Consider the following 21751-nt stretch of genomic DNA (forward strand, 5'->3'; position numbering starts at 1 on the left):
AAAGGGAAATCCCTATTCCACAAGGTTGCTGTAAGAACATATGTAAAGTATAGTAGCCACCATACAGTCCGATGAATACCAATTATTCTTTTCTCCCTGGGATTACAACTCCCAAAGTGTCTGCAGGGAATATGATGCACTCTGGTCACCCACGTCACTATGCCTGAAAAGGTGGTTTCCCAGAAAGAAAACACGTGTCGAGAAGAACGAGTACGTAGAGGCATAAATATGGGTGGGTATCTGAACCCCAAGAATCACATGAACCTCACTCAAACTGATAAGAGCAGTCAGTCAGTCAGTCGTCCACCAATCAATCTGTTAGCCTATCCAACCACTGATTCACATCCCCAAGTACTTATTGTCAACCATTGGGTATATATTAGTATATAGAATAGACATGGTTCCTATAGTAGTCACCAAAAATGGACCCTAGAGAACCATACTTAGTATTCTTGTCCTTGTATGGTCTCCTCCCACACTGAATCTAGACCAGTCTGTTCTTGCTTTAACCAAGAGAACGTAGCAAGCTGTGCCTTTAAGAGAACTGACAGCTTCCATTCCTCCCTCTTGGAATTGTGCCTTTAAGAGGACTGACAGCTTCCATTTCCTCCTTCTTGGAATTGTCACTTTGGGAAGCCTTAAGCTGCTAAGTAAAAAGTCTGGCTAGTTGGCTGGAAAGGGCACATGCAGAGAGGAGTCCCTGAGACTACAGGAAGAGGGAGAGGCCTAGCTGTCCCAACTGAGCCTCCAGGTGACTCTAGAGAGACCCCAAGCAAGACCAACAGAAGAACTTTCCATCTGAGCCCTGTCTACCCAAGAACAATGGAAGGTAGTAAACTTGTTTTAAATCACTACGTTTCGTTGTGTGGTTTGTTGTACATCAACAAATGAATGAAAGAGTTTCTGATCTTGTAGAACTTTCAAGCTAGTCACAACAGCAGCATTAGAACTAAGTCCATGAAGTTAATTACAAGCCTGAAGTAATCACATCTGTACTCAAAGAAACCTTGGCCACCAAAATAAAACACCAAACAAGACATCTGGATCTTTAACAATAAAACTCACCGCAAACTTGCTCACAGCATACAAAGCACAAGGTCTTGGTATTGGTCAGAAATGTCAATGTCAATTTTGAAAGACTTGCTACTCTCCTCCCTATCCCTGTCAGGCTCTCTCTATCTTTCTGAAACACACTTCTGCCCTGGATGGCTCTCTCTTAATGTAAAGGTGGTCCTACAATTTGGGAAATTAAGGCTATTTATGCTCCCTCCCTTACCATGAGGCAGGACCGGTTTCTTCTGCACAAATCATTATAAAAGAATGCAAGAAAGGGGCGCCTAGGTGGTTCAGTCCATTAAGCATCTGACTCTTGACCTCAGCTCAGGTCTTAATCTCAGGGTCATGAGTTTTAAGTCCCGTGTCAGGCTCAATGCTAGGCATGGAGCCTACTTTAAAAAAAAAGAAAGAAAGAGAGAGAGAGTTCAGGAAAAAGGAATATAATATTCCATTTTCTTGCTATGGGCCAAACTACTTTCTGTATTATTGAACTTCCTAACATAGAACTTCACTGTGTCCACCGCCAAGTGACTAATGGAAGTAACCAGTTCTATCTCAATAACCATTCCTTACCACCCTTTATAGACACCTCATTTTTTTACGAACTTGGTTTATTCTAATTTTATATGATGAGATTTCACAGATACCCCATAAAGCCTGAACCTCCCAAAATAATACCAACAGATTAAAAAAAAAAAAAAAAAAGATCTGCAGGCAATATGTCATGGCAAAGGTTTTTGTTTTGTTTTGTATTTTGAGCAGGGTAATACGACAAAAGGAAAAAAAGCAGGCATTTCTTGAGCATCTAAACTTGCAAAAGCAACCGGTGCTTAACTCATTTTCATTTAATCCTCACATTATTTTCCAATTGAGAAAACGGACATTCAGAAAGGCTACTTAACTGCCCAAGGCTGCACAACAGAGCCAGAAACTGAATCCAGTGTTGCTCAACTCCGTATCTTTCTATTAGTACACATTACAAGAAGAGAGAAGGAGACTGTGAGAGGTAAAGCAACATTGCATCACACAGGACAAGAGCAAAAGGAAAAATAGAAGGTGATGAATAATGCAAGGCATCTTAGTACACTACAGAGGTCTGGGGGAGTGATGGCAATGATTAAAAGAGTTCCTAAGTGGTCTAAAATAGTGTTCTCCAGGGGCGCCTGGGTGGCTCAGTCGTTAAGTGTCTGCCTTTGGCTCAGGGCGTGATCCCAGAGTCCTGGGATCGAGCCCCACATCAGGCTCCTCCGCTTGGAGCCTGCTTCTTCCTCTCCCACTCCCCCTGCCTCTGTTCCCTCTCTTGCTGGCTGTCTCTCTCTCTGTTAAATAAAAAAAATCTTTAAAAAAATAAAATAAAATAGTGTTCTCTAACTTAGTATGTACCAAAACCACCTGGAGAGCTTGTTAAAAATGCAGATTACATGTCATCTACCCCAACTCTCTGACCTCGTCATATCCAAAACAATACCATCTAACACAACTGCCAAATTTAGTGGCTCTATAATGGACTAAAAAGTCATCAACTCTGTTAGGATGAATATTACAATGCTCCTTTGCCTTCAAGGAGCTAACAGAAGTAAGCTTCTGCCTTAATTCTTGCTGAGAACTCATAAGAGACAAGTGTGAAAGGAATCAGAAAAGCATGCAGAGAAGACTGCTGGACTTCTGGGAAGACACTAGATTGGAGAAATTTAAAGAAAAAAAAGTTCCTTCTTGTTTTAATTTTAAAAGGATTACATCTGCTGAAAAGGAAATTAAGAAAATGGTCCTATGTACAACAGCATCAAAAAGAATAAAATACTTAGAAAAAAACTTAACCAAAGAGATAAAAGACTTGCACACTGAAACTATAAAACACTGCTGAAAGAAAGTAAAGAAAACACAAATAAATAGGACATCCCGGGTGCAGGAATCAGACGACTTAATATTGTTAAAATGTCCACGTTACCCAAAGCAATCTACAGATTCAATGCAATCTCTATCGAAATTCCACTGACATTTTTTACAGAAAGAGAAAAAAAATCCCAAAATTCATATGGAATCTCAAAGGGCCAACAGCCAAAACAATCTTTTTTTTTTTAAGTTTTTATTCAAAGTTACAGTGCAATAGCCAAAAGAATCTTGAGAAAACAAAACAGAGCCAGAGACCTGATACTTCCTTTTATCAAAATATATTACAAAGCTACAGTAATCAAAACAGTATGGTACTGGTATAAAGGCAGGCACACAGAACAGAGAGCCCAGATATAAACCCTTGTGTATGTGGTCAAATGATCTTTGACAGAAGGTATCAAGACTCCATAAACAATGATGGGGCTCATGGTTGGCTCAGTCAGGAGAGCCTATGACTCTTGATCTCAGGGTCATGAGTTCAAGCCCCACAGAGGGCATGGAGCCTATTTAAAGAAAAAAAAAAAAAAAAAAAAGACCACACAGACAATGAAGAATCCATAGTTTCTCCAACAAATAGCACTGGGAAAACTGGCTATCCACATGCAAAAGAATGAAGATGGCCCTTACCTTACACCATACATAGAAATTAAATGGATTAAAGACCTAAATGTAAAGGTGCCTAGGTGGCTCAGTCAGTTAAGCATTTGCCTTCGGCTCAGGTCATGATCTCAGGGTCTTGGGATCAAGTCCTGTGTTGGCTCCCTGCTCAGCGGGGAATCTGCTTCTCCCTCTTCCCCTTCCGCCTGCTTGTACACTCTCTCTCTCAAATAAATAAATAAAATCTTAAAAAAAAAAAAAAGACCTAAATGTAAGATCTGAAACTATAAAAACTCCCAGAAGAAAACATAGGGGGGGTGGGGCGCCTGGGTGGCTCAGTCGTTAAGCGTCTGCCTTTGGCTCAGGGCGTGATCCCAGCGTTCTGGGCTCGAGCCCCCCATCAGGCTCCTCTGCTGGGAGCCTGCTTCTTCCTCTCCCACTCCCCCTGCTTGTGTTCCCTCTCTCACTGGCTGTCTCTCTCTCTCTGTCAAATAAATAAATAAAATCTTAAAAAAAAAAAAAAACCCATAGGGGGAAAAACAAACAAAAAGAAAAAAACAACAAAACATAGGGGAAAGCTTTATGACACTAGAAGGAACTATGATTCCTTAGATACGATACCAAAAGCACAGGCAGCAAAAACAAAGACAAATGGGGCTGTGTGAAACTTAAAAAACTTATGCACAGCAAAGGAAACAATCAAAAGAGTAAAAAGGCAATCTGAATAGGAGAAAATATCTGGAAACTACCAGATAAGGGGTTAATATCCAGAATATATAAAGAACTCCTATAATTTAACAACCAAAAAACCACAAATAACCCAATTAAAAACTGGGCAAAGGACTTGAACAGACATTTATTCAAAGCAGATATACAAACGGGGGCGCCTGGGTGGCTCAGTTGGTTGAGCGTCCAACTCTTGATTTCAGCTCAAGTCATGATCTCAAGCTCTGCATTGGGCTCCATGCTCAGCAGGGAGTCTACTTGGGATTCTCTTTCCCTTTTCCTCTACGCCCCCCCCCCCCCATGCACACGCGCTTTCTAAGGCCCACATCAGCTCTCTGATCAGCAGGGAGTTTGCTTCTCCCTATGCCTCTGCCCCTCCCCCCTGTTTGTGTGCTCTCTCATTCTCTCTCTCACTCTCAAATAAATAAAAATCTTGGAAAAAAAAAGATCTACAAATGGACAACAAGCATATGAAAAGATCCTCAACATCACTCATCATCAGGAAATGCAAATCAAAGCACAATGAGATACCCACCTCATGCCCATTAGGATGGGCACTGCCAAAAAAAACAGGAAATCACAATGTTGGTGAGGATGTAGAGAAATTGGAACACTGGCACATTGCTGGTGGGATTGTAAGATGATGCAGCCACTGTGAAAAACAGTATAGACGCTTCTCAAAAAAAATCAAAAATAGAACTACCATATGATCCAGCAATCTTCCTTCTGAGTGTATATGCAAAAGAACTGAAAACAAGATCTGAAAGAGACATTTGTCCTTCCATGTTCACTGCAGAATTACTCACAATAGACAAGATGTGGAAGCAACCTAAATGTCCACTGACAGATAAATGGATAAAGAAAATGTATATACAGTGGAATATTATTCAGCCTTTAAAAAGAAGGAAATCCTGTTGTATGCTACAACATGGATGGACCCTGAGGACATTATACTAAGTGAAATAAGCCAAATACAAAAAGACAACTACTGCATGATTCCTCTTACATGAGGTTTCTAAAGTAATCAAACTTAGAGAAAAAGAAAATAGAATGGCAGTTGCCAGGGATGGGGGGTGGGGAGAATGGAAAATTGTTCAAGGAGCATAGTGTTCCACTCATGCAAAAAGAGAAGTTCTAAAGATCTGTTGTCCAACTCTCTGTATACACTTAACCATACTGTACATTTAAAAATTAAAAGGGTAAATTGATGGGTTTTTATCACAATAAAATAGACCAAAAAAGTGGGAGGGGTCACATTTGCCAGCAGAACAAAGGATAAAAGCCACCTTGCTCAGGTGAAGTGATCCAAGGGAGACAGGAGGAAGAGAGAGAAAAACTGAGAAATGTATGGGAACATGTGTAGGGGAGGAAAAAAGTAAGAGAGGTAAAAAGAGTCACACTCATATCCTCTGATGCAGCAAAGGAGAAGGGCACAATGTTAAACTGTGATTGATTCTCTTTTTATGACAAGGTCACGCTTTCAGCCTTTGATTCCTTTATTATTACAATTTTCTGCTCTAACTCCTGCTCTAACTTGATTTTAATTTCCTGGCAGGTGGCACCCAAGCAGCCTTTTCCTTGGAACCCACCCCTCTACCCAAAGTATGCTGCTCACAGGGAGAGGTCCAGGCATTCTCCAAGATTTCACATAGTCCATCATCAAAGGAAGGTTGCTTTCATACTGCATAACCTGACATAACAGAAAGCTGCTCACTAAAGTGTGACCCAGCCAGCAAATAAGCTTGGCACCCCCACTTTCCCTCTTTGGAAACAGAGGAGGAGTTTATTAATTGTTGCTATTAAAAAAGTCAGGCAGCTTCTCAGGTGAGGGGGCTGTCAGCATGTCAACCAACAGCCAGCAGGGGACCCCTTGTGGATGAATTAGGCAGGAGGGGTTGGGTAGAGGAGAGGACAGTGCAATGCCCAGTGCCTCCCCCAGGTGAAGCTGAGTGGTAGGGCACTTGCCCACCCGGCACTTGGCGGGCTCAGTCGTTAAAGGATGTGACCCTTAATCTCAGGGTTGTGAATTCAAGCCCCATGTTGGGCATGGAGCCTACTTAAAAAAAAAAAAAAGGAGGGGGGTTGCCTGGGTGGCTCGGTCAGTTAAGCATCTGCCTTCAGCTCAGGTCATGATCTCGGGGTCCTGGGATTGAGCCCCAAATCAGACTCACTGCTCAACGGGCAGTCTGCTTCTCCCTCTCCCTCTGACTCCCCACTCGTGTTCACTTGCTCGCTCTCAAATAATAAAGTCTTTTTATAAAACAACAACAACAACAACAACCCACTTCCCTACACAAAACCAACACGTTTTGCTTGAGCTAATGCAGAGGTAACCAACACGAAATTGAAATTAAGAAACATAAATAACAACCCAGTGCAACCTGGGCACAGAGAAAGTTCCATACTCTGACTAAAGGGGCAATAACTACTCAACTCCTACTGTTAGTTATTATGGAGGAATACAAGCCAGATCCTCTTTTTTTTTTAATAGAATCCAGAAATCTGGACTTAATGTGGAAAAAAACTGAAATTTTTAGAAACACTGTAAAGGTCAAATAAACATATCTGAAGGTTATTTTGCAATCTCTGGACTAATGTTACAGGCCCACACACTAAAGCCAAATTTGCTCACACAAATACGTTGTCTGGGGTGCTCCCAAAAGGAGAAGTAAGATGTGCTGGATCCTCCCCTCCCTATAAATATATAAGAAATCCAAGAGGAGGAGGAGAAGCTACCTGCATAGCTCTAATGAGCTGGGGACCGATTACAATAAGCAAAATATATTATGCAAACAGAACCCCATACACCTGGTGTTATTGTCTTAGCAAAACCTCCAACGCACCCTTTACAGCGCTACTGTGAACAGATATGGTAGAGAAGGGGATCTGAAGGGGGAAGAACGAGTACATGGGAAATTGCTCCCAGTGTATCTGCAGCACACACATAGATCCCACTGTAGTCCCTGTAACACTCCAACACTCGGAGCTGACAGAAGCGATTACATCTTTTCAAGTTCTCAGTGTGTATACAAAGCACACAGCCTGCTCTACACCATTCAGCCCCAGAGAGAGGGATGATGGGGGATAATTTAGATCAGTCTTAACAGGTGCTAATTTGACCTGCAGTGGGAGAAGGGCTGCCTGTCAAGCACACTGCCTGCTGGGCCTGGAGGCTCACACCCTCCCCCACACCAGGGCAAGCCTCCTCACTTGCAAACAATTCCCAAGACAGACCAAGCAAGGCTGGAAAACCTTGCTTCAGGGCAGATAGGAGAGGAAACTAGAAATTCTTTATGCGCTTATGCCTGCTCTTAACCGGCAAACACTCTTACACGAGCCAATACTTAGGACATCTAGTCCAAAGCAGAGAGGAGAGAACCAGTGCAGGAGTCCCCTACCTACCTCTTCAGAGCCTTCATTATCATAATGCCTTCTATTACTATAGCACCTGACTCTCTTCCAAATCACGTATACATAAAGCAGGGATTGGCAAACCGCGGCCTGTGGGCCAAATCTGGCCTGCTGCCTATTTTTGTACAGCCCACGAGCTAAAAATGGTATTTATATTTTTAAATAGCTGAAAAGCATCAAAAGAAGACTATTTCATGACACGTGAAAAGTGTATGAAAATCGCATTTATGTCTATAAATAAAATTTTATTGGAACAGAGCCACACTCATTCACTTACATGTTGTCTCTGGCTGCTTTCATGCTACCATGGCAGAGTTCGATATTTGCAACAGAGACCGTATGGCCTACAAAGCCTGAAATATTCACTATCTTGCCCTTCGCAGAAAAAGTTTGCCAACCTTTGATATAGAGGATATTACCAGGGATCATGCTCAGAATTCAAAGAGGCTCAAATATTGAGTGACCTAGTTGGGCAGGTGAGCAGTGAAGGTGAAAAAGATTAACACTGGTACCTCTCTTCCACACTACCCTCACCCTCATATTGCCAAAGAAAGAAATGGGTTTTCTAATTACCCCTGAAGACAAATAAGTCAAATACCTAATGTTACTGCCTTATGATAGGGCAAGAGATCCCTGGTTTCTCCCAATCATTTAACAAGACCCTGAAGACTAGGTGGCCTAGAGCCAGTAAGTGAATGTCAAAGATGGAACCAAGGTGGGGCGCCTGGGTGGCACAGCGGTTAAGCGTCTGCCTTCGGCTCAGGGCGTGATCCCGGCGATCTGGGATTGAGCCCCACATCAGGCTCCTCCACTATGAGCCTGCTTCTTCCTCTCCCACTCCCCCTGCTTGTGTTCCCTCTCTCGCTGGCTGTCTCTATCTCTGTCAAATAAATAAAATCTTAAAAAAAAAAAAAAAAAAAAAGATGGAACCAAGGTTATGTCTCTCTCATACAAGACTGCTGGAGAAGTATATGAACATCCCCCAGTGGCAGATATTTAGAATTAAGAAAACAAAAGGCCTTTTTAACTTTGAGGAACAAGGTTCCTGAAAAACCCAGTGGCAGGAGAATTTACTACTGAGAAACTTAAAACCCTATGGGAGGGAAAAAAAAACACAACAACAACAAACCAGGATTATGAGTCCCAATCTATGAAATTATATTCATTGAAATAAAACTGGAAATAGAAAATATCTTAAATTAGTAATAATGAACACTACACAATTAATTCCATTTACCATTAGCAATGTTGACACTTTTTGGCCCCAGCAATTGTACTTCTAAAAAATTCATCCTCCTCTAGAAGCACCTGCACAAGTACACAAAGATGACACAGCACTGACTGTGAAAAGCAAAAAACAGAAACAATCCAGATTTTATTGACAAGGCACTGGTTAAATCAATTACAGTGCATTCAATTGCTGGAATACTATGCCACTGTCAAAAAGAATGCAACAGATCTATATACACCAACATGGAAAAATGTCCACAACATATTAAGTGAAATATATAAATGGCAAAACAGTAGCTTTACTATGATCCCATTTTTATAAATAAAGAAAAAATGTGTTTTTATTTACATAGAAAAAGAAAACCTCTGGAGTTAACACATAAATTGTTAACTGATTAGCACTGCAGAAAACATTCTATATCACACATTTCTGTAATGTATGAATTTTTACAAATGAATCTGTATTTGTTTTGTAAGCAGAAAACAAAAGACATCTCAAAATTTCCATTGATTATCTCTTGCTCACTATAGCTTTTTGAGGCTCCCCCTTTCTCAAAGTTTCAATAACATGTCATTATGGTTGGGGAGGGGTCAAGGCTTTGTTGCAGATAAGACTGCCTGCTAAGAGCCTTGCTTGCTTTATTTATTTAGCAACTCTTCATCCAAACATTTAAGGCCTTTCTAATTCTGACACAATCACTGACTCCCGCCTTCTGGTTTTCACCAGTCTAAAGACACAAATGAATCTAAAAGCGTGTGATGTTGCCTAACTTTAATTTACCATATTTAGCAGAGCCTCTTCAGTCTATTCTCAATCAGCAGCCACAGTGATCCTTTAAAAATATAAGATCATGCTACTCTGCTCCCGATGGCTTTCCAAACCACTCTAAGAGGTAAAATCCCTTAAATGGCTTAGAAGGCCCCACATAATCCTCTCCCCATTACCTCTTTACCTTCATCTTCTATCACATCATCTTTTGCTATGCCCCGGCCAAGTGTCTCAGGGATTTTGCATTTGCCCTTCTCTCTTCCAGAATGCCCTTGCCCCCAATGTTTACAGAGTTTACTCTCTTACTTCCTTGAGGTCTCTGCTCCAATGTCACCTTCCCAGACTTCCTCTGATCCCCTCTTTAACACTGCAAACTTCTACCCCCAGCACCTCCTACATTTTAAAATACTCTTCTCCATAGAATTTATCATCACCTGGCATACTAGCTAGGTATTTTATCTATTTGATTATTGTCTTCCTCCCATTCGAATGAGAGATTTACTGCTGGTGCTTAAGCAGTATCTGGTACACAGTGGGTGCTTAGTAAATATTTGTTAACCGAATGAATGAACGAATGAATGAATCAATCAATCAGTCAATCAGAGTAATTACTTCACTAGCCTAATGCCCAGGATTATAGTAAGAGCGTCACTCACACGTGATAGCCCTAGCCATACTCCTCAGTCTCTCCTCTAAGGCCTGAGTTTACCTTCCCCCAGCTTCCCCTATACGTCTCTTAAAACTAAGCTTCTTATCCCACCATCATTTTTGTCTTTTTTATTTCTCAATACCTGCTTCTCTCTATTCCCAGAACAAGCAATGATTTGGTCATATCATAAATTAGTTTCTCTTGGTTGAGATTTCTTCCCTATTTGTCCTCAAATGCCAACCTTCTGAGTAAGAACTCAAAAGTTAGGAAGGATTTAATGTAACTTGAATACCAAAGACAACAATTCCACCAATTTTTTAGGGGCATTAATTAGAGATAAAGCAAAACTCTCTCTTAATTAAAAGGATTCTGCCACACACACACACACACAAAACAAAAAAAACCCAATCATCTCAAAACTAAAAAACTGTGATAATTTTAATAATGCTCAGACACCAAAATGAAAAAAAATGACAGCACACACTTTCTCAAATTTGAAACACCCTACTCTAAGCAGATTCAGTGAAAGCCTTCCACAGAAACAAACATAAAGCACCAATGGGAAATAGAACCTTCACATTTAATTTGGCTTACTTGCATCTAATTTGGACTCTATTAAGACCAAGTATTCCATTATTGAGACTGCAGAGTTTTTTTGTGTGTTTTTTTAAGTTTATCAGTTTTTTTTTTTAGTAATCTCTACACCCAATGTGGGACTCAAACTCAGCTTCCTGAGATCAAAAGTCACATGCTCTTTCAGTTGAGCCAGTCAGGGACCCCAAGACTGCAGAGTCTTTAAGGAGAAACAACAGTGACTGGCAGAGGTATTAATATCAATGAGAGGCCAAGCCAAAGACCAACAAAACAGTATCAAGAGGCCACTGTCTGGCCAATATGTCTGATGAACACAGATGCAAAAATCCTCAACAAAATACTAGCAAACTGAATCCAGTAATACATTAAAAAAATGATTCACCACGATCAAGTGGGATTTGTTCCTGGATTGCAAGGGTGGTTCAATATTCACAAATCAATCAACGTGATACATCACATCAATACAAGAAAGGATAAAAACCATATGATCGTTTCATCAGATGCAGAAAAAGCATCTGACAAAGTTCAACATCCATTCATGATAAAAACCCTCAACAAAGTAAGTTTAGAGGGAACATACTTTAACATAATAAAGGCCATATATGAAAAAACCACAGCGAACATCATCTTCAACGGGGAAAAACAGAGGGCTTTTCCCCTAAGGTCAGGAACAAGACAAGAATGTCCATTCTCACCACTTTTAATCAATATGGCACTGGAAGTCCTAGCCACAATAATCAGATAATAAAAAGAAATAAAAGGCATCCAAATTGGTAAAGAAAAAGTAAAACTGTCACTATTTGCATATGACATGATGCTATATGTAGAAAACCCAAAAGACTCCACCATAAAACTGCTAGAATTGATAAATGAATTAAGTAAAGTCGCAGGATACAAAATCAACGTATGGAAATCTGTTGCATTTCTATACACCAGTAACGAAGCAGTAGAAAGAGAAATTAAGAAAACAATCCTATTTATAACTGCACCACAAATAATAAGATACCCAGGAATAAATCTAACCAAAGAAGTGAAAGACTTGTCCTCTGAAAACTATAAAACCCTGATGAAAGAAACTGAAAATGACACAAAGAAATGGAAAGACATCCCATGCTCATGGATTAAAAAACAAATACTGTGAAAATGTCTATACTACTCAAAGCACTCTACACATTTAATGCAATCCCTATAAAATACCAACAGCATTTTTCACAGAACTAGAACAAACAATCCTAAAATCTGCATGGAACCACAAAAGATCCCGCACAGCCAAAGCAATCTTGAAAAAGAAAAGAAAAGCTGGAGGCAGCACGTTTCCGGACTTCAAGTTATACTACAAAGCCGTAGTGATCAAAACAGTATGGTACTGGCACGAAAACAGACACATCTATCAACAGAACGGAATAGAAAATCCAGAAATAAACCCACAACTGGGCAGTTAACTAATCTTTGACAAAGTAGGAAAAAAATATCCAATGGGAAAAAGTCTCTTCAACAAACAGTGTTGGGAAAACTGGAAAGCTACATGCAAATGAATGAAACTGGACCACTTTCTTAAACCATACACAAAAATAAATTCAAAATGAATTAAAGAACTAAATGTGAGACCTGATACATAAAAATCCTAGAGGAAAGCAAGACAGTCATTTCTCTGACATCACCCAGAGCAACTTTTTTCTAGATAGGTCCCCTGAGGCAAGGGAAACAAAAGCAAAAATAAAACTATTGGACTACATCAAAATAAAAAGCTTTTTGCACAAGGAAGCAAGCAATTTACAAAACTGAAGGGCAACCTATCAAATGGGAGAAGATATTTGCAAAGGACATATCTGATAAGAGATTAGTATCCAAAATATATAAAGAACATACAAAACTCAACACCCAAAAAACAAATAATCCAATTTAAAAATGGGTAGAAGACATCCAGATGGCCGACACATGAAAAGATGCTCATTATCACTCATCATCAGGGAAATGCAATCAAAACTACAATGAGACAGCACCTCACACCTGTCAGAATGGCTGAAACCAACAACACAAAAAACAACAGGTGTTGGGGAGGATGTGGAGAAAAAGGAACCTTCTTGCACTGTTGGTGGGAATGCAAACTGGTACAGCCATTCTGGAAAACAGAATGGAGGTTCCTCAGAAAGTTAAAAATAGAACTACCCGATGATCCAGCAAGCATGCTACTGGGTATTTACCCAAAGAATACAAAAATACGAATTCAAAGGGATACATGCACCTCTTTGTTGGATGAACAGATAAAGATGTGGTGTATACATATGCACTGGAATATTATTCAGCCATAAAAAAGAATGAAATCTTGCCAACTGCAACAACATGGATGGACCTAGAGAGTATAATGCTAAGTGAAATAACTCAGAGAAAGAAAATACCATATGATTTCACTCATAAGTGGTATTTAAGAAACAAAACAAATGAGCAAAGGTGGGGCGGGGGAGAAAGAGACAAACCAAGAAAAAGACTCTTAACTATAGAGAATAAACTGACGATTTCCAGAGGGGAGGTGGGCAGGGGGATGGGTGAAATGGGTGACTGGGATTAAGGAGTGCACTTGTGATGACAAGCATGATTAAAATAAAAACTTAAAAAAAAAAAAAAAAGAGAGAGAGAGAGAAAGCTGTATGATGCTGGTGCACTCAAGGAATATGTAGGTCCTGAGTCTTCAGTGGGAGCCAATATGAAGGACAGCTGATCAGATGCAATAAGACTTATTAAAGGCTTCAGGACAACCAATGCACAAGTTAGAAACAGCACAACAGTGAAATATCAGAGGAACAAGTACTAGGTCACCTGAGCTCAAGTTATAGAAGATGTTTTCCATGTACAACTCTAGATAATGCCACTTCACTTATTCAACAAGAAATTATTAAGGCAATGACTCCCTAGAAGACTAAAGGATGTGACATAATAATGGGTCTTTTTCTTTTTTACTAAGCCCAAAAGAATTTATACTGCATAATGAATCATAGGGGATGTAATTTCAATTCCATTTGTTGAATTCAACTAATATTTGCTTAACACCTACTATGTGCCAAGTAGTATTCTAGGGACAATAGAATATAGACATGATCACGGCCTTCAGGGGGCTCACTGACAGAAAGGGAAATAAATACTTTTCTGTCACGGGTACAATATTAAAAGTAAGCACCTACCTCTAGTACAAGCAACAAAGAGAAAGTGATTATTTGGGACATTCGGGGAAGTTTTCTCAAAGGAAAAGGGGACAGCTGTCTTATGTTTTGAATAAGTTGAGTGTACTCCCATCCAAAGAAACCGAAAGTGATTTTATATTTATAAACTCTTTAGATCCAGTAAGGTCAGTGGTGCGGCAAAGCTACTAAAGATGGACCCCTGTCTTTATTATGATCAAGCTGAAAAGACTGGTGCTTTCCTAATTTCTAGGTCACCTTCTCCCTCTTGTGGACCTATGACTAGCCCTGCAGACATATCCATTTATTTTCTTCCATCAATGATGTTTCTGCTGAGCGCTCCCTGGAAAATCCCCATGTGACTAGAGCTGAGGCATCAAACAAGTTAGCTGGCCCACAAAGCCTCAAGAGGCTTCAGACTGCTCCAACTCCAAAGCAATTTCCTCATAAAAGTCTAAAAAAACTGAGAAATCAAATGAGGGCTTCCAACTCTAACCTTCAACGTTCTGGGCCAAATTTCCCCAACCTTCTTTTATCATAAGCGAAAAGTGCAGATCAAAAGACATCAGTTTTCAGAACACAATCTTATTAAATACTTCAGACGAAAGGCCTTGTCACCTTTCTGGAGAAGGAATACAGACATAATTTAGTTGAGGAAGATTTGGCCCAGATTTGTGATCTCCCATTTGTTGGGACTTTTACAGTGAACTCCCAAACTGGGATCACTTCAGAAAAAAAAAACAAAAAACAAAACTCATCAATGAAGTTCTATGGGCAAATAACTAAAACAGTGTTTCTCCTGTATCCCTAAAAACATTGTTTGTTACATTTCTACAGAGAGATAATAATTACAAATGATCTATCAGACCTCCAATTTCTTACAAAGAGAGTTGACTGAAGAACCCACCGCCCCGCCCCCACCATGATCTATAAGCAGAGGTTCTGATAGAGAAAACTGAATACGGGAAAGCACTAATTTCAAATGAAGAGGAGTAAAGAGTACCCTCTTTAGGACCTAAGGGTTTGAATCCCACCGTTGTTAGAAGCACCTCTTAAAAAGTCATTTCTGTTCAAGTAAGTTTTCTCATCTACTTAAAAAAAAAAAAAAAGAGGCCAGACTAAATACACTCAAGGTTTTCTCCAGTTTTAAGATGCCATTTAAATAATTTTCTTTTTCCTAATAGCAGCCTTTTGAAGCCACAGGGACTCCTGCTGAAAGCTGCAGGGAACCACAATACCCTGATCTTCTGCTAGATCCTAGGCTGTCAGACCCAAAAAGAAGTTTCTGGGGGCGCTTGAGTGGCTCAGTTGGTTAAGAGTCTGCCTTCGGCTCAGGTCATGATCCCGGGACAGAGCCCCACATAAGGCTCCCTGCTCAGTGGGGTGCCTGCTTCTCCCTCTCCTTCCACCTGCTGCTCCCCCTGCTTGTGCTCTCTCTCCCTCTCTCTGTCAAATGGATAAATAAAATCTTTTTTTTTTTTTAAAGGAAGAAGTTTCTGGTGGTGAGGAAAAGGCCTGCCACCCAAGTTTTAAGTTGTAAGCTGGAGTCAAGACTACACAGGCAGCTTGCCCTCTACTGCCTACAGGCAAAAGGAGACAAACTGTGAACTGGTTATCACAGCTCAGCAACATAGAGCTGTACTGAAATACACACTTGTGCTCAATAGTCTCACTATCTGCAAACACTATTAATTAAATCAGCAGTATCGAAGATCAAAATATGCTTCTTTTGTCTATCTCCTACTACAAGGCCAAAGAATAAACCTTCTCCCTTCAAGTAGACTAGGCACACAATAAGGACACCTTCCTTTCCTGCCAGCCAGCCTAGTCTAGCGGCAGCAACAGCCCAACAGTGACACCTGCTGGGGAAATCCAAGCAAGGGCTGGCTCATCAGCTAGAGAACATCAGGTCCCTTTTTGAAGGTGGCAGGAGATGCTGATTAGCACCTATATGTATTAGTATTTTACACTAGAATGCAGCCACTCAAATTATGAGGAAGTGATGGCCCTTCTGTAAAGGCTATGCACTTGGAATATTTTACAATGTACCTCACTTTTGAGCAGGCTGTCAGCCCCCACAGTACCTCTCATACTAGCTCATCCATAAATCATGTAACTATTGTATTTTACAATGAAATTTATTTGTATTATTTGTATATTTTTAAAAGAAAAAATATATATGCACAATTGTTGACAGCAAGATGGTAAGGTATTTCACTTACTACAGCCTACATTTTTAAATGTTTAAACTTTTTATTTAAAACACATAATTTCTGGGTTTTAAACGGTCTACTTTTATTAAGAAGTGTTAATATTTTAATCACATATGGCTTTTTATATTTAATTAAAATTTAAAAATGTACATGTAGCCCCCCAGCTCACACTAGCCACATTTCAAATGCTTAATAACCACATGTGGCTAATGCCTACCATACTGGACAGCACAGATACAGAACACTTACATCATTGTGGAAAGTTTTATTGAATGGCATTGCTCTAGAGAAACATATTAGAGTATTTTCAGATGAAATTATATGATGTCTGGGTCAGGGGAGCGAACAGGGGATACAGATGAATGAAAGCTGGACAAGTGTTAATTTTTAAAGTCAGATGACAGGTATACGAAAATTCACTTATTATACATTCTTATTTTTATACGTTTGAAGATACAATATCTTCATAAATCAGAATATAATAAAAAACTAAAAGAAACTAAAAATTAATAAAAATGGTTCACCTAAAAATGAGGTATCGCACTAAGGAATATACCATGGTTGGCAGCTTAGAAAAATCTGTAGTTATACAAACCAGAATCAAATCCCCACTCAGCAAACTACTTACAGATCTTTAACAAGAAACTCAACTTCTCTGAGCCTCACTTTCCTCAAACATGAGATATTTAATACCTGCCTTGCAGAGTTATGGTGGAAATGAAAAATAATTATGCAAAGATACAGTACCTAACACATAGTAGGCCCTCAGTAATTGGTATCTCTAATTATTATCAAACAGAGTTTACTTGAAACCACTCAGGTATTTCAGAACAACACCAGAAGAGGTACGGCTACAACAGAATGCACAAAGGCTAACTGACCAGAGAAGCCCACTGGTACTATGGAAACAGGTCCTGGGAGGCTTTTAGAGCAGTAACTGAAGACAGTTCTTTTACAACTACCTTTCATAAACTTTTTGCATGCATGCCTACTCTGTGTCAGGCACTGTGCTTGCTACCTTGCCACCTCTCTTGACAAAGAGAAGTAACAGTCTCAGGTTCCTAATATGGGCCGTTATGTAAGGCAAAATATTTCAAAACTGGGAATTTAGGAGATGTTAATCCAGAACTGGTCTCAATTATATGAGCATAGTAACAACGTCTATTATTTTGTCTAACTTTTATATCCAACCAAGTGTCCTATCTTCCGCTTAGCAACAGCCCCTAGTAGCCACCCACTATCTTGCATTCAACATGTTCTTTCCTGTCTAGAATGTGCTGGTCCCCTAAAATAAAAAGGTCTTTCCCTTTCCAAATCCTACCCATCTTTCAAGACTTGATTTTGTACAGCATTCTTTGATGGTACTTCCCTTTCTCTGAAATGAGACTGCATTTATCTCAGTACCACACAATGAAGCATTTGGGTCATCTACATTTTTATATAATTGCATGTAAATAAGTCCTGCCTCTACAATAACACTCCCAGTGGGTAAAGACCAGGTATTACACTTCTTTTGTATTCCCTACAGTGCCTAGCACAGTGCTGGAAATATTGAAACCATTCAACAAATACTTATTAACTGGGTAACTCTCTAAAGCATTCTCCCAAAATAACAAGTACATTATGTGCACAATCCATATTCCAACCCTTGTTAGAAGCTTATGTCAGAAATTTCAGTTGCTTCAACAGAGGATGTAATGCAGAGCAATATGCTGTTTGGATCCAACAGGCATATTCTGGGAGTTGGTGATTACGCTAGATGTGACCTTTACAGAATTACAGAAAGAAGTCCCTAATAAATCAAGATAGATGCGCACACAGCCATACATGGAACATGCGGTGGGCGGTCAACTACACCCACTCTGTTTCTTTCATAGAAGAGTTGCCTGGGATGCTGATCTGAGTATGGAGAGGCCTTCCTTCTATGAATTATTATTTTTCCCCACCTTGAGGTGAATGTCCATCTGGAAGATCTCCTCAAAGAATCTTAACTAAGCAACTAATTTGCTATCCAAAAAATATGTATCCCTAAAAATATGGCCTTTCCTTGAGAGAGAATTTTCTTTTCCCTTTCGTCAAGTTGCAATGTTCCAAAAGATAGAGTTTAACAGGTGAACACAGTTGTCCAAAGAGACACGAGTGAAAAAAGAGCAAATACGCTAATCTGTACCAAGCAGGGTTCTCTTTTACTACTTATTCCTAAGCGCTCTGGAACATTTTCTTTTTTCACAATAACTAGTGTTGCAGATACAATCCTCCAAGAATGTCAAAAAGCAGGGCAGAGGAAGTCAATGGCTCTAGTAGACTTTGTGCCTCTAACCTGATCTACGTTCTCCTTTAAGGCTAAAGGTCTCAGGAGCTTAGCCAGAAAAGGAGCTAGCAGAACCAAGTGACTTATACTGTTAGGCCCCATTCTATCTCCACCACCAGAGCAAGATTTTCCAAGAAGATGCAATGGACACCAGGGCGACCAGAACCAGATGCCTGGGTCCCAGACACTCCAGATCCAGCCACAACATCTACAGGACTGAAGGAAGAGACGTAAGGAGAAAAGTAAGGGATGTAGGAGAAGACAAGAAAGCACCTGCTTACCTTCTGAGTGAATCTTCCTCAGAGCTCTCCTCAGGCATATCCTGATGTAAGGCCTCCTGTGATACAGTTCCAGATCTGCTAGACTGGGTGTAAATTCTTTCCCAATGGCCTGTCTCCTGGTTGAAGGCCACCCCCACAGTCCTCTCCTCCTGTGGACTAGCAGAGCTGCTCAACTCCAGCCTGCTGGAGCTGGGCGTTTGGCCCTCAGTCCGCTCAAGGGGTGGCAGCTGGCTGCCACTCGATGGCATGCCCTCGAAGGTGCTGGGGACCTGCCAGGAGGAGCTGGCCTCACTAGAGGAGTAGTTGGGTGTGGTTCTTTCCCAGCGCAGGGTGTCGTTGTTGAAGGTCAGGAGATTGTGGCAAGCACGACAGCGGTTCAGGTGGCCACGGGACAGGTTGGAGTTGTTCTCACTACTGTGTGGGGTGGGCTGGTGGGAGGGGCCTGGCCTCTCAGACTCAATGTTGTTATTGAGCATTTCCTGGGCCTGTTGGGTCTGGGGGGCTTCTCCATTCAGGCTGTGGTCCAGCTCCTGAAGCCGGTCATACTCCAGAAAGAAGCGTCTCAGGTCACACTGAAGCTCATGGCGAATGCTGCCTGAGTTGTTTTGGCTGGAGCCACTTCCTCCATCTGACTCAGCTGCCAACCCTGAAGCTGGAAAACCCCTCCCTTCTGTGGCTGAAGTGTACACAGACGCTTGAGAGCCACCTTCCTGCTGTCTCAGCACAGACAGCAAACTCACCGAAGAGGCACTGGTCCTGGGCGGAGGCATGGATTCTGCCTCAGAGCGGGAGTTCAGACTGAGCACTGTCCGGGTCCACTCAGACCCTGTCAGCCCAGGAGCTATTTCTCGGTGATACCTAGAAGGGTGGCTGGACAAAGGGCCTCCCAAAGAGCGACGGGTGGGACCCAGACTGAGGTTGCGGAGCGTGTTGCCGGCAGTGCTGCTCTGGACTGTACTGAAGGCAGACGGCCGGTTCAGGAGGCCCTGGTCCTGCTGCGTTGACGAGGCCTGCTCCGGGGGATGGAAGGGCTCGGTCTGTACAAAAGAAAAGGAAGGGGTAGTAGCCCTGGCAGAAGCAGGGGGGACACTGTCCTGGTGAGGCAAGAGGGAAGGAACTCGAGTGCCAGAGCAGCGGCTGCAAAGGCACAGGATCCCAAGGTGCTGGCAGCACTCAGCTGTGGGGTAACTGACCCGCTGTCGGAGCCGGATGTAAGCGGAAGTCCTGGGGCGCTCCGTGGAGGGCTGAGGGGGAGGCGGTGGGGGTGAGGGGGTGGCAGAATCTTGCACTGTGCTTTGCTCTCCCACCTGGATGCCAGAGGAGCGGGAGGACAGCATGTGCAGGAAATTGTGGAGGAGAGGCGTCCGGCGAACTGGCTGTGATTGCAGCAGGGCACGCTGACGGTAGTGGGATAACTCTGTGCCGTCTATGGGGATCTCTGGTTCGTCATCACCCTGCAATGTGGAGCGAGGTGGGGCAGGGGTAGAGCGAGGCAGTTAGGCAGAACCTCCAAGTAAATCAAGGAAAACTAACTACTGACAACCATCCAAGGAAAACAATCTTCATGGAGAGACAACAACCCTACCCTGAAGCACTGAGGACTAACTGGCTTCAGCTTCAGGACCGTCATATGGAATTAAATTATTCACTTCCAACTAGCGACATTTCTGAATGAGTACAGGGGGCAAACCAATTCTTTTACAAAGTGCATCTCTCTGACATGGAGGCAGTGAGGGAAACAAAAATGTAAACCAGCCAGAGGCACGAAAATGACAAGCTATCCAACACAGCCTGCTTACTTTTTTTTTTTTTTTTTTTTTTAGATTTTATTTATTTACTTGACAGAGACAGAGACAGCCAGCAAGAGAGGGAACACAGCAGGGGAGAGGGAGAGGAAGAAGCAGGCTCCTAGTGGAGGAACCTGATGTGGGGCTTGATCCCAGAACGCTGGGATCACACCCTGAGCCAAAGGCAGACGCTTAACGACTGTGCCACCCAGGCGCCCCCAGCCTGCTTACTTCTAATAAGGTGATCCCCTTGGGGGTTTCGGAATTGACCCCCCTGTCAAGACTATGGCTAGCACTTTGAATACTCAGTCTGAAGCTAGTTTTCAATCTCAACTGGAAAAGAAACACTTGGGCATTACAAATTACAAGTCCAATATAATCAGAATTGGAGCACTAGTTCAGAAAACAACTCCCAGTTTAGATGGAGTTGGAACTGCTGACTAACTTACCTGCTGATTAGAGGGGTTAACAATGGCTGTGAGTAAGTAGTGTCCAAGAGGATCAAATCTCACCAGACTGAAAACACAAAAGAGAAAGACAGACATGCACAGATGTTAATTGAGAAGAGGAAGCCTGTGTTCAAATGTATAGTAATCACTACTGATAACTGTGGAATTACCCAGGTATCCATTCCATGCTAGAAACTTTTAAAACTTTTGAAGAGATTAAATAGGGCTCAATACTTCTTGTTACCTCCTCACACTTGCCAGAAGAAGGGAATATGTATTACAAAAATAATTTCAAACAGCACCCAGGCTTCCGTCCCAAGGAGCAGCTACATTAAACACACGCTTGCTCATACCGAAGAGCCTATCCCAACAGTAAAGCATAGCACACTCCCATACCCTGCCACAGGGTTAGTTCTTCCCTCACAAAGCAACTACACTGGCAAGAAGCAGGAGTTCTGGAGACAATGAACAGTCTCGGCATCAAGTGACATGGCTGAGACTAGAAAATTTTCTTATAACCAACTGCAATACCAAGAGAACCAAAGAAAACCAATGCATCAACTTTAATTCAGGCAATGTGTGTTTTGATCTTGAGGGCTAAATATCAAT

General features: G+C 41.5%; 1 protein-coding gene across 25 annotated transcripts in view; it reads right to left on the minus strand.

The window, feature by feature from the left end:
- The window catches only part of AMBRA1 (autophagy and beclin 1 regulator 1), a 164589-nt gene that overhangs the window by 113006 nt on the left and 29832 nt on the right, over positions 1-21751 (minus strand). For 12 of the 25 annotated variants that reach the window (XM_044388992.3, XM_048213998.2, XM_026512015.4 and 9 more), the window contains exons 6-8: positions 21143-21209; positions 20214-20360; positions 18907-19943 (exon numbers count right to left, since the gene is read on the minus strand). In XM_044388992.3, coding sequence (XP_044244927.1) covers positions 18907-19943; positions 20214-20360; positions 21143-21209 — 1251 coding nt within the window. Of the gene's footprint in view, positions 1-18906; positions 20361-21142; positions 21210-21751 lie in introns of all 25 variants that reach the window. The other 13 variants (XM_026512010.4, XM_026512008.4, XM_026512007.4 and 10 more) reach the window with 2 other exon arrangements.

Source organism: Ursus arctos, unplaced genomic scaffold, assembly GCF_023065955.2.
Source record: "Ursus arctos isolate Adak ecotype North America unplaced genomic scaffold, UrsArc2.0 scaffold_23, whole genome shotgun sequence".
NCBI classification, from domain to species: Eukaryota; Metazoa; Chordata; class Mammalia; order Carnivora; family Ursidae; genus Ursus; species Ursus arctos.